This window comes from Anarrhichthys ocellatus, unplaced genomic scaffold (genome assembly GCF_004355925.1).
Source record: "Anarrhichthys ocellatus isolate YVR2014 unplaced genomic scaffold, GSC_Weel_1.0 scaffold45, whole genome shotgun sequence".
NCBI classification, from domain to species: Eukaryota; Metazoa; Chordata; class Actinopteri; order Perciformes; family Anarhichadidae; genus Anarrhichthys; species Anarrhichthys ocellatus.
The window spans coordinates 48,046-60,741 of NW_022280075.1; the positions used below are offsets into that span (position 1 = coordinate 48,046).

Consider the following 12,696-nt stretch of genomic DNA (forward strand, 5'->3'; position numbering starts at 1 on the left):
GTTAACAATGAGTAGTTATACTTGGTCGGCCTTTCCTGATCAGGTCAAGGTGTAAAAATCCAACAAATTCACATTCTATCCTTCGGTTTGCAGTTTTACACACTTTGAAACACGTGCTTAAAGTTCTAAATTGAAACATAAAACAAAAATGCAACAAAACAACTTAGTTAGGTTTCAGTAAAAGTAAATAAGTATATTTAGCATGTATTTAAGCATCAAAAGTAAACTTGTTTGCTCTCCAGAAAATGCTCTCTGTGTCTGATAAACTGAATATATATATCACACTTTATTGCATGTAAGTAATATTTTACTGTTGTAACTGTTTGAGGTGGAGCTAGTTTTAAATACTGTATATACAGTATTATATTAATAAGTATGTTTTCTAGTGTATCATCTGAAAATAAGAATAAATATGTTGTTGTTACCTTAGAATGAGCGGTTTATAGTTGCATACAGAGCAGTTTCTCTTCAGGAAGCTGGCCGCAATGTTTCTACAGAAGCCCAGAATGGACAAACCAAACAATGGCTCTTTTGCATTTTCATGTTTTGGCATCTTCCACCATAGTTCTCTGACAAGGTTGTCACGGGGGTGAAGGTTCAGTTGGTTGCAATATGCAACCTCACCACTATAGATGCCTCCAAATCCTACACACTGCACCTTTAACGGACAGATATGAGAGAGGAATCGATCTTTTCATCTAACTCTTTGGTGGAAAGTGTCTTTCCCAAACTATTCTTGTAAATCCCAAACAAGAATTATCAGAAATTAGGATTTTTGATGGATGACTCAAGACCTTTTATTAAGGAAAAAATAATAACATCTACTGGATTCATTAGAACGGAAGACACAATATTCTCTCTACATACAGTAAACACTCAGGCTGACTTATAAAGATCTCAGCTTTATTACATAATGTAGTATAAAGCTTAGGACTCTAGTGTCTTACTTGGTGCTGGTCAGCTGAGGCTGCACATTTGAACCACTGACTTTTCTTTTCATGGTTGCGAGGAACAATTATTTTCCCTCATCAAATTATCTGATCATTTTGTTTCCAATTTATTGTTGAGTCCACAAAATGCCCATTGCCATTTGTCAATGAACAATCCATTCCTCACATCTGAGAAGCTGGGAGCATGCAGTGAATGTTTAAAAACGTTCCTTGAAACATTAATTACAAATGATTAATTTGTTTCTGTCAATCAACTAGTTTAATTGATTGATTGTTTCAGCCCTGAACGCCTCTCTGCTAGGCCACCATCATCTGTCCTCTGGGGAAGAGGAGGAGGAGGAGGGAGACTTTTAAGTGACCACACAGCAGTTCCTACAAGGCCAAGCCAGACCGGGCCACATGTGGCCCCTTCACATAATTGGCCTCAGCTGATGGCCAGAAGCAGCAGGCAGCCAAGCCAGCGCTCCCATTAGTGAACCCCTTGGATTCTGGCTCCTTAGTCCGTTTTTTTCAGCTTCACCTACTAATTCTGCACCGCCAGCAGTCCAGAGAAGCAGAGGGAGACAGAAAGACAGCGAGGGGAAGGAAGAGGCAGAACATGGGGAGGTTCAGTTGAAATTGCGGAGGTGGAGGGGAGTAAAAGACAGACGGAGAGAGAGAAGAGTGGAAAGGGAATAGAGTTGAGAATAGATGAGTGGGACAGACCAGGTGGGCTTTTTTTTTTTTGTGCAGACCTTGAGATGGAAAAATAATAATTCTCCCCAGCATAAAGCGTCAGAAGGGTAAAGAGAGAGATGGAGTGGGAGCAGGAGAGAGGCTTTCTGGGCTTTTTCCAAGTAGCGGCCCATATTTCTCCTCTGGTGTGTGAATCACTCTGTGGCCATGTGGGGGAAGGGTTTTTTTTTGGGGGGGGGGGGGGCCCAGTAGTTGAAATCTGAATAAAGATAACAAGGTCATAGACAGTCAATCTTGACTTAAGTCTGCTTCTTTTGGAGTCTCTGTGGGGGAGTGCACAGGCCAGCGTTTAGCATGTGGGCTCGTCTGTGGGATTCGTACACACCGCTGATACTAATCACAGTGTTCGCTTGTTGCCAGAAAGAAAACCGAGATCTTAACATTTGTACGCCATTTGTTATTTTGATCAAATGCACCCCGTTTGTATTACTGGACGGCCACTGACTGTTCTCATCTGCCTGAACAGAAACATATTGTTGTCTGTTTTGCTGATAAATGGCAGTTTCACGCTGTCTTCTTCCATTTAAAATACAAGTTGTCAGTAGTCTCTTTTCTTTTTGTGAAAAGGAAAAACACATTTTCTCTGGGATGTGAAGGATTTCTGTCTGATTTGAGAGTGATGTAAAAGATCAGCAACAGGGGAGCTCCCTAATACAGACATCCATTACGATCGTCAACTTTTCATGAGCTGAGAAAAACACAGTCTTTAGCTTTGTGGCGATGCATTTTTAAGATACAGTAGTCCAATGAAAAGGTTTATCTGAAAGAAGTAGGAGAATTTACTCAGCCCATACAGGGACGTTTATTTATTCAGTTTAGCAGAAAAAATGGTTAAAAAAAATGGTGATACATGGTTTTTACTAGAAAGCAACAATCTGTAATGTCTAATGTGACTGTATAGTTGTGTATTTGTTTTTTGTACAGTGTAAACCAATCTAAATATCTGAGTGTATACAGACATTAGAGCGGCTCTCTGAGGCTTTATACTTTGAGGTAAATGCTAACATCAGAACGCTATTATGCAGATGTTACACGAGTATTTGGTTTAACATGTTTACAATCTATTAACATGCAAATATTTGCTAATTAGCACTAAATATAAAGTACGGCTCATGGGAATGTCATTCGTATTGCAAGTATTTATATTAGACAAAATTGAAACCGGACCTGATGATGGGATCACCAGATTCTGCATTCATCTGAACATCTGAACCGTGAGAATCCGTCCAATAGAAAATAAATATCAACCTCATGGTGGCACTTGGGTAAAACTCAGGGGATCATCAAAGTCAGTAGGCTACAATGATATGAGACGACGTGTACGACAGAATTGTTTCAGAGTAGCCAGTTTACAAGATAATTTAAAATTAATAAAAAGCGAAATCATCGTCAGACGATAGCAAATGGTTTCCCAGATTGTATTTATTCCGCCTCTTTTGCTCTCCACACAAACAGTTTCAGCTAAAGCCTGCTCGGATGTGATTGGTCAATTGGAATTCTAACGTTTCCAATACCAAAATATTGCAGACAGATTTTACATATGTATGCAGAATCTGTTGTCTCAACCCCATCAAAGGCAAAGAACTGGAACAAGCGAGTCCTTGTCGCCCAACATCATTTGCCGGCCTCACTAATGCAAATCAGATAATCAGTCAGATAATAAATAAAGTATGGTGAACCAGATCCTTCATACAGTAGGCTTCTTTCTTTACTCAGCCACCCACAGGTCTGTAGTGTGTTTTAAACGCGCGCACACACACACACACACACACACACACACACACACACAAACACTTGGCCGTGAAGTCACTGCAGTTCGAGTCAGCACGGTCACTAATCTCAAAATCATGTATCAGCTTTGTCAGAGTTACTGCGGTACTGAGACAGAGACTTGCCGGTAATTACATCATTTTCTCAAGACACGTATACTTACAGTAATTCAGGTTGTTGTACGTTGGCTTGCAACAGCATACAGCAATTGGCCAAATGCTCTTTTGACTATGTGATCCAGTATTTTGCAATAAATCTTCAGCTCCATAAATCAAAGTGTGTCTCTTTGCAGCACGTCATGAATGTTGGCTTGTTTTAGCGGTTAATATTAAAATCATCAGGTTGGCTTTAGGCCGATTAAATTAAAGTACATTCATAAAGATGACATAATTAACTCAGGGTGCAAGCTCAACATGGATATATACAGCTCATCGGATTTAAGTGATATTGTAATTCAAAGAGGAGGAGGAAGGAAGTCAAATGAGCAGCCATTGAGACATTTTGCTGATGCTCCTACAGCATCCAGGAAGATTTTGAGCAGAGTGGTGTTTATTGGGGGACTATTTTAAGAGGTGGATTAGTACACACTTCTATGGGTATTTCTGGCAGCAGGACAGTAAATGTGGAAGTGACTCAGTGCAAAGTGTTCATGGTAATGAGGGAACATGTGACCCCAGTGCTGTGGTCAGTCGCACAGAGGATCAGGCTTAGAAACAAACGTCTTTATTGAAGTAATATTACAGAAACTAAGCAGGGAGAGGACAGGCCTCCCCACTATCTCCGCACTCCAACATACGTTTTACCCTACCCAACCTGATTGCCTGTATTCTTACTGTATGTTCTTCTGAATGTGATGTTTTCCCTTGATTAACTTTTCTGGAACTGGTGAACAAGATTTCATAACTATGATTATTGGATACACTCGTATCTTAATCCTTGTGATTGCTAACACGTACTTTTCCCAAATGCTTTTTTCTTCAGGTCTTATTGGTGGTTGCTAGACCAGCTTATAGATGCATTACTGCCCACCACTGGACTGGAGTATGGATCCTCCAACACCTCACACAACCACCCTTTATATACCCTCCAAGTAAATTGGAGTGGACTGCACCACTAGTAGGGGAGCTCAGCTTAAACACACACGGGCAATAGACAGACAAGTTGGCCACTTGATGTTTACAAGTTCTGCCCGAGAACCAGAAAGAAGATCATTAAGAAAGGTAAGACACGAGTCCTGATATTGGAAGTATGCTAGCAGTACTTAGCTTACTATCAAACATTTACAGCAAACATGCCTTTTTGTGCCACTGGCCTGGTTTGTGTAGCGCTGACTTCCATTACTGGAAGACTGCACGCTCACGACTCTTTCTATATCGCACAAACATTAAAACACACAATGCATGAAATGTTACACCTGGAATTTGAGGGATTATCTCCATCGGCCCTCGTCTGCAATAAAACAATCAAATGATATAAAGTGATATTAGCAGGACAGCAGGCCAATCCATTTTTTTTATTAATATGTATTGCTAGTAAGTCATGTGGTGTTTTCCCTCCTATTTTTTGTCAATTGTATCAAAATGCTCCCCTCTTGTGCCTATCATGTGATATAAAGTGATAATGATGCTTATATATGCTGAAAATGAGAGTGTTATGGGAAATATAAGGGTTTAGCCCTCACACATGACATATGAGGGCAACATGAGGCCCTTCCATTTTGTCTGAAAGCATCATAACACATAACCTATTCTAAAAGTACAGATTTGAGTAAATTAAGAAATGCTTTGTGGATTTGATTGATGCTGAAGTGAAAAAAAGTCTCAGACTTGCAGGGGATGTGTCTGTTAATAAAGCTGGCCACAGTAAATTGATGCATTTCAAGTCACATCTCATCTGCAGTGGTGTTCCTGTACTACTGCGTTTGTATTGCAAAATGTTGTCTTAAGCATATGCACCTTATTCACAACACATTTTTTTTATTGAGGCATTTATATTAGTAACAAATGTATCCAGAGGCATGAGACTTATGGTAGATGGGGCTGGCATTTCAACATTCAAGTCGAGATCGGTCAGTCATGCAACGTGCAACAACTTCAGTTGCTGTTTGTGATGCGAGTTTCATGGCAACATTGATCCAAAAGCAATTAAATGTGAGCAGTGATTCAGGATCCAGCCACCTTCTTGTCAAGGCACTTCTTTTATTCTCTTAGTTTGAGATTTTGAAAATGTGATTGTAAAACAGAGGAGATTTGTCCTCCTGGTTTACATTGTGCAGATGTAAAGCACCATACAGCAAGTTTTACAACATATTCTACATCAGTGTCACCGAATGCTTATTTTCCCTCCACTCCCAGCAGTCATAACTGACTATAAATAAGTCTCTTATCACAGTGAGTGTTCGCTTCTATCGAGTGATTGGAAGGTCTGCACTGCGTCTCGTGCACTTTTCAGGTCTTGGTAATTTGATTTTCATACCATTTAAAAATTAAAGGAAGCCAATGGCTTCCTAGAAGAATTAAAACCCAAATATTATGCTGCAGAATATGGTCAGCGGTGATGTAAAGTACATACACTCTGTTTTGTGTGGTCTTGTTTTTGGGGTGCAGCAGCTGCTTTTACACCCAGAGAGATAACAGTCACCCTGGTGCCGTCGTCATGGACCCCTGCTGCTGCTGTTTGATTGCAGGGTCAGTATTGTTGTATTATAGAGTCTAGGTAGTGCTTCTGAATATACTACAGGTCTGGATCTAAACGGGGACTTGGTGTGTTTATAGGATGCAGCAGCTGTAGTGCAGGTTTCAGGATCAGGCGAGCCGCTGCAGAGAGTTGGCAGGAGAAAACTAACAGAAGCTGAGCAGCATTGTAGTCATAGCTGAGGGGAGGCCTCGGTTTTAGGAGAGCTTGTTTTGTTAATTAGGGTACACCAGATGGCCGGGGTATTTAGATATCAGCCACAGAAGTGTAGTGACATTCAAATAATGGCTTCAAATACAAGTTGCTTCCTTTCTTATGATGTCGTGGTGATATTTGCCAAGCTTGTGCTGTGTCACCCAAATGAAGACATCTTTAATTTGTCATAAGGAGGTTGGGAGCTGCCTCCTTTATGCAAACATTAAGCGTATCTACAAGTACTATTTGGCTCTTGGTTTCTGTGCTTGATTTTGGTCATAGCCCATGCAGTATATAATTTCAGCCATGGCCGCATTAACCTCTCAGGGGCCCCAGGGCAAAAGAAATGCTGTTGGGCCCTGTTTGACCGCAACACCTAATACCCTCATGGCAGCTGAGTTGGTTTTCTGTAATTTTATTAATTAAAAACAACTTTATTAAGGAATATGCACCATGTGAGATAAAGTCTTGAGACTAGATGATGAAAACAAGGCACAAGACAAAAGTCAGGAGCTCAACAACATACTAATAATAATAGTTATAATAATAATAATGATGCAAGACCTGGCGCTAACATTTTGTTGCCTGATCAGACCATCGACTGTATATTACAAGTGAATTTAGTCACCGTGACGTCACCGCTTTATTCTTGGCCTGCCGTTTTGAAGCCTCGATTTTAGTATTTTGGCAGTTGCCATCTTGCTTTTTTGCAACCAGGGTGAGGAGTTGTAAGACGAAAACACGGACAACTCCCAGATTGGACAAAGCCGTGGTAGCGACCTGTCAATCACTAGGTAGCCCCTCCCTAAAGCATACCCTGCTTTATGGTCTGTTTGACTCTAAATGGACCATAATTTACTAAATGAACATCATGCTGTGTTGAAGAAGACTTGAAACTAGAGATTGAGACCATAAACTCATGTTTACAATGTTTACTGAGGTAATAAATCAAGAGCGAAGTAGAGTCATTTTCTCATAGACTTCTATAGAATCAGAGGAGTCGCCCCCTGATGGTCACTAGAGAGAATGCAGGTTTTTGCTGCGTCTTTTTATTCTATTGTTCCTAGGCCACCACCAAATAGCTTAACACAAACCGTAAGCTAATAGTTAATAGTACAGTTGTAATTCGTGAAAACAACTTGTAATTCAAAACTGGTACTTCAGACCGATGTGGTCGGTAGGAGCACAGTTGACTTCTAAAGGGGCCTCGTGGAATGCCGGTATTATTTACGCATTCAAAGTTTTGTAAGTTTGCTGGTTGAGTTCTTCTTGAGTAATGCGACTCATCAGAAAAGGTCTGTTATGACAGTTCAGTTTGGCTGCAGCCTTCATCTTGATGCTGTGACTTTAAGTTGGTATTTTCATTCTTGATTAATCAGCCGATTATTTCCTTACTGAAACCGATTCATCGTTTTTTTAATCGAATATCATGAAACCATGAAAAAATCCCATCATATCTCAGTTGTGACGTCTTGAAATGTCCAGAAAAGTAAAAATTGAGATTGGTTGACCCTTTTTTTATCTTCAATTACTCACAACAACTTTTGTGATTTATTTCTTGCCTAACTTATTCTCATCTTTTCACTCTGAATCATTTGTTCTTGAGAGAGGAAGGAAACGCATCTGATATTATGATTGTGTATTGTTTTCTTCCGTTCCATAGCAGTATCTCTCATAATTAAGGAGAAGTGGGGACTTCCTCACCAGAGAAACACGAGGTCAAATATTTACTGCTATAAAGCAGCGTGTTGAACTCTGCCCTCTTGGTTCAGGGGCGTTCACGGTGCCGCGTGGTCTTATTTATACCCGGAAACAAGTATTATGGGTAACATTTACGACAGCATGCGCGCTTTGTTTTTGTTACAAATCATTATGAGCCTCGGGTGCGCTTTGTCCACTCGTTAAACATTTCCAAATCAAAGCGGATGGTTGCAATCACAGCCAGTGCGCATGCCCACCCAAACGCTCTGCCATTAGCTCCATGCGGGCGGGCACGCCCCAGGAAACCGCGTGCGCTGCTGATGTTACTGTTATGACTTGTGAATGGTGGACCTCAACGACAAGAGAGCTTCAGTAACCTGTGACAGTTAGACTTACAGAAATAGTAACAGCAGTGTGTTTGACAGAAGTTATGAGACACTATTATACGTTTTCGTCTGCTACAGAAGATCAAATCACCGAAACTCACCTAGGTCTATAAACTCACCAGACGATAAGGTCAAATATTATATAAGAGATAAATTCACCAGTAAAACACCCAAATTACATTTAACTAACGTTTGAGCGTCAGAAACTCTGTGGTAAAATAACAAATGTATTCTAGAGGTAAGTGATTCATAAACTTTCTTTTGATTATCACAGACACGCTACAGGTTAAGATAAAATATTATAGGAATATTATTTATTTATAACAGGAAAAGGGCGCCATAAAGTCAAGAAGCCAGACACACTGCTAAAAAATATAATGGCTAGATCCAATATAGGAGTTTTTTTTAATAGAACCTCAAGTTCAATAATCTAGTTTTAAAAAAATATTAAAGGAATATTTTAGGCTTATCATAGGAGATAAACGGTAAATGTTATGGTGAAATATTAAATTAGAGTCCCTATAGGAGAGATTTTCTAAAAAGGCACAGAGGTCAACATCACTTTTGAGTACAGACACTGTAAACTATGGGTTACAAAATATTAATAGAATATTAAAGAAAAACTAGAACAATTACCAAAAATCTGACTTTTGAGTGTCAGGAATAATATAATACATTTTTCAAAAAGGTATTTCAGGTTCACATTAACTCAATTTTTAATATCACGGACACATTACAAGTCAATATTGAATATTACATTTAATTAATAGAAAAGTGTTTCAGACATGTTTCAAGTTATTATGAGACTATTATACTTCAGTTTAGAGACACAGTGATATCTGAATTTATGTTGGTGTTGTGGTCCCTTTTTTTTATTCAGTTATTGTAAAATATTTTAGGACTACATTTCCCCAAAAGACACTTTAAACTCAACAAACTCCCTTTTGTTAGTTAAGCTAGAGCAAGAATAATTACTAAAAAGCCATTAGGAGATCTTAAACAAATCACACTATGAATATAAACTCACCTTTAATTGGTTAATATTATAGAAAATTAAAGTTAGAAACTCACTATCATACCTATAGAAACCGGTTTAAATGAGTTTGCTGACTTTCAGCATCATTTAATTTTTTAGGAGTCGCAGGCTGTTTTTATTAGTCATTAGAAGCCTGCGTTACATTTGATGGTTTATTCAAGTGTTGCCTCTAATCCTAACATCCTCCCCTCACACAGCACTATCAGTTTAAGCACACAGTCATTACTGCTGCATTTGTGCATGCGCGCTAATATCAGTCTAACGGTGAGTAATATAGATATGGGGATTTCTGCAGGTGTCAGAAAACGAGATATGGTATTGATTGAATCCATTTTGATTGACAAACTTGGCATTGTTGACCAAAGAAGTAAGCTGCATTTTATTTGTCTAGGTGTTTTAGGCAATTTAGACACAAGTCTGTTTGAGAGTTTCGTATTTTTGCAGCTAATTAAATAAATAAATGGCTTCAACTCGCTTAAACGCAACTTTTTTTTTTTTTTTAAATCCTCTGATTATAACTCCTTAAAATGGGAGTCTGTTAGGTCCATATAGAAAGTATCCTGAGTGACTCCAACTTCAACCAAGTGTGCTCTTATAGTGTAAATAAGGAGAGCAAGGCTCAAGTACAACTCATAAATCTAGATTTGGACAGGCATGTTATAAAATAAAAGGGCTATTTTCTGCACCGAGCCGTGATTTTCATATTCTCACCAAATGAAATGACCCATAATATTAAATAAGGCTTTAGAGAATGATCCTTATAGTTCCTAGAAATTTAAATATTAAAGTTTGTGTTTCCAAGATGCGTTTGAACTCCATTGGATTTATTTCCCTCCACAGAAAAAAAGTGATGTTCAATAAAGTCAAAGAAAATGCTTGAATACGCTTTAAATTAGCAAAGGAATAAAATATTTAAATATCGTGGTCAAAGCCATAACCTACGGTTTAGTCCCATTAATCCTTAAAAAAAGCTTCATATTTCTGAGATAATCCCAGTGGATCAATGTGTCTGCGGATATTTAGCCAATTATTCATTTTGCTCCTCTTTGGAGTAAAATAACTGTCCCGCTGCGGTTTGTCTCGTTAAACGAAGTCTCCTCTAAAACATACTTGAAATAAATCTCTTTTCCTGGAGTTTATTCAAACAAACATGTCACCATAAACACACGAGGACTTTGAATCACCTTTTTTTGTATACAGTTTAGGCTAATGAACTTACTTCTGCAAAGTATTACATTATAGTACAAAACACGTTGCACTCAAGTTTATTAAACATGCGGGGCTTTTTTTTTCTATTTCAGCAAACAAAATGAGAAGAAAAACATTTCAAAGTACAGTCGCTGGACGGGAGGCGTCGCGGGTCAAACGGGCCGGTGGCACCCCTGCAAGACGGCAAATAGAAAGCACACAGAAGCAGTATAAAATGTGTATATTATGAACTGGATTTCTTTTCTCTTATCGAGTCTGGATTCATGATAAGCTCCACACTTTATTTAATTTAGTTTTTACTTGTAAATCCTTTTTTGATCAGGACCCCCCCCCCCCCTTCCCCCTTTTGCCAGTCTCCAAAAGCAAGCAAGCGCAAAAGAAAAATCCCATCGTGTGTTTCATATGTTAAGCCTGTATATATTTACATTTATATATGTACAATGCAGCAATGTAACACGTCTTCATCATTTAAAAAAAAAAAAAAATCCTCGACATTTCAACTGCTGTGCAAGTTCATTGGTAAACACATAAAACCCGCATAATCCAAGTTTTCTTGTTTTTCTTTTTTGAAAAATGATTGCAACTAATCCAGTTTAGTTGTCTTTGACGCCCCCCCCCCCCTCCCCCCCCCCCCCCGAATCCGCAGGTATCCTGTAAGCTCTGACACCGTGTCCGTTTATCACATATATTTCTTAATTTTTTGTAACATTTACGCGCGCTTTGGTCCCGTCAGCTGTTGTACTGACACGCGTTCAGGCTCGACCCGGGGCTCTGCAGGCTGCTGTATCCGAAAGTTGGATGCTGTTTGGATTTGAGTCTGAGCGTGGCCAGGCTGGAGTTGCAAGTGTCCCGGTAAACGCTGTACGGAGAGCCGGGTGGCCCGTACGGACACGCGGACGGAGACATGGCCGAGTTAATGCCGGACGTGCCGATCCCATTCAGGTTGCTGATGTTGTTGAGGCCCGGGGTGGGCATGCCCGGCACGGCGGAGTGGCCCATCCCGGAGGCCATGGTCATGGAGGAGATGGAGTTGGGCGCCGAGAACATGGACTGCGAGGTGAGCGGGCTCATGGAGTTGAAGAAGGTGAAGTTCTTGGTGGACAGCGGCGCCGGGGTGAGGCCCTTGTTCGTCCAGTTGTTGTAGGTGTACGCCGGGTACATGTCCTCGTAAGGCTGCATGAGGCCGCTGAACTGCGGCAGGTAGCTGTTCTTGCACAGGTCCATCTGCTGGTTGCGCTCCCGCTTCCTCCACTTGGCCCGGCGGTTTTTGAACCACACCTGGACGACACACACACACACACACACACACACACACACACACACACACACACACACACACACACACACACACACACACGGTTATAGGCCCACTGCGGGAACGTTGAGGAGCAGAATGGTCACCTGAGTAGTCCCAAATAGTCTAAATCTGGAACCTGCAATATTTGATTTTGGCGTAGAATGTAGTCCACTTTATTTAACTTATCGTCTTATAGGACAAAATCAAGTCACAATTATGTGGCAGTATCTTGTTTTGTATCAATCAACAAGCTGTATGAGCCTTCAGTTTGTTTTTTGTTAATTCTCATGAATTGTATTGATGGAATAATAGTTCTGTGCACGTTTGAGTCCCCAAAAGTGCTGCTGGCTTCATGGTTTACCATACAAAAAGAAATGATCTAAAAACAAAAATCTTTCTTGTGGGTATATGTATGTATATATATATGTATGTATATATGTGTATATACATACACATATATACATACACATATATACATACACATATATGTGTATATACATACACATATATACATACACATATATGTGTGTATATATATATATATACATACACATATATGTGTGTATATATATATACATACACATATATGTGTGTATATATATACATACACATATATGTGTGTATATATATATATATATATACACACACATATATGTGTGTATATATATATATATACACACACATATATGTGTGTATATATATATATACACACATATATGTGTG

General features: G+C 39.5%; 1 protein-coding gene across 2 annotated transcripts in view; it reads right to left on the reverse strand.

Annotated features, from left to right (window-relative positions):
- Window positions 1-7,439: 7,439 nt before the first annotated feature.
- The window catches only part of pitx1 (paired-like homeodomain 1), a 30,389-nt gene continuing 25,132 nt past the window's right edge, over window positions 7,440-12,696 (reverse strand). For both annotated transcript variants that reach the window (XM_031869058.1, XM_031869057.1), the window contains one exon: window positions 7,440-11,954. In XM_031869058.1, the coding sequence (XP_031724918.1) occupies window positions 11,406-11,954 (549 nt within the window). In that variant the 3' untranslated portion in view covers window positions 7,440-11,405. The remainder of the gene's footprint in view (window positions 11,955-12,696) is intronic.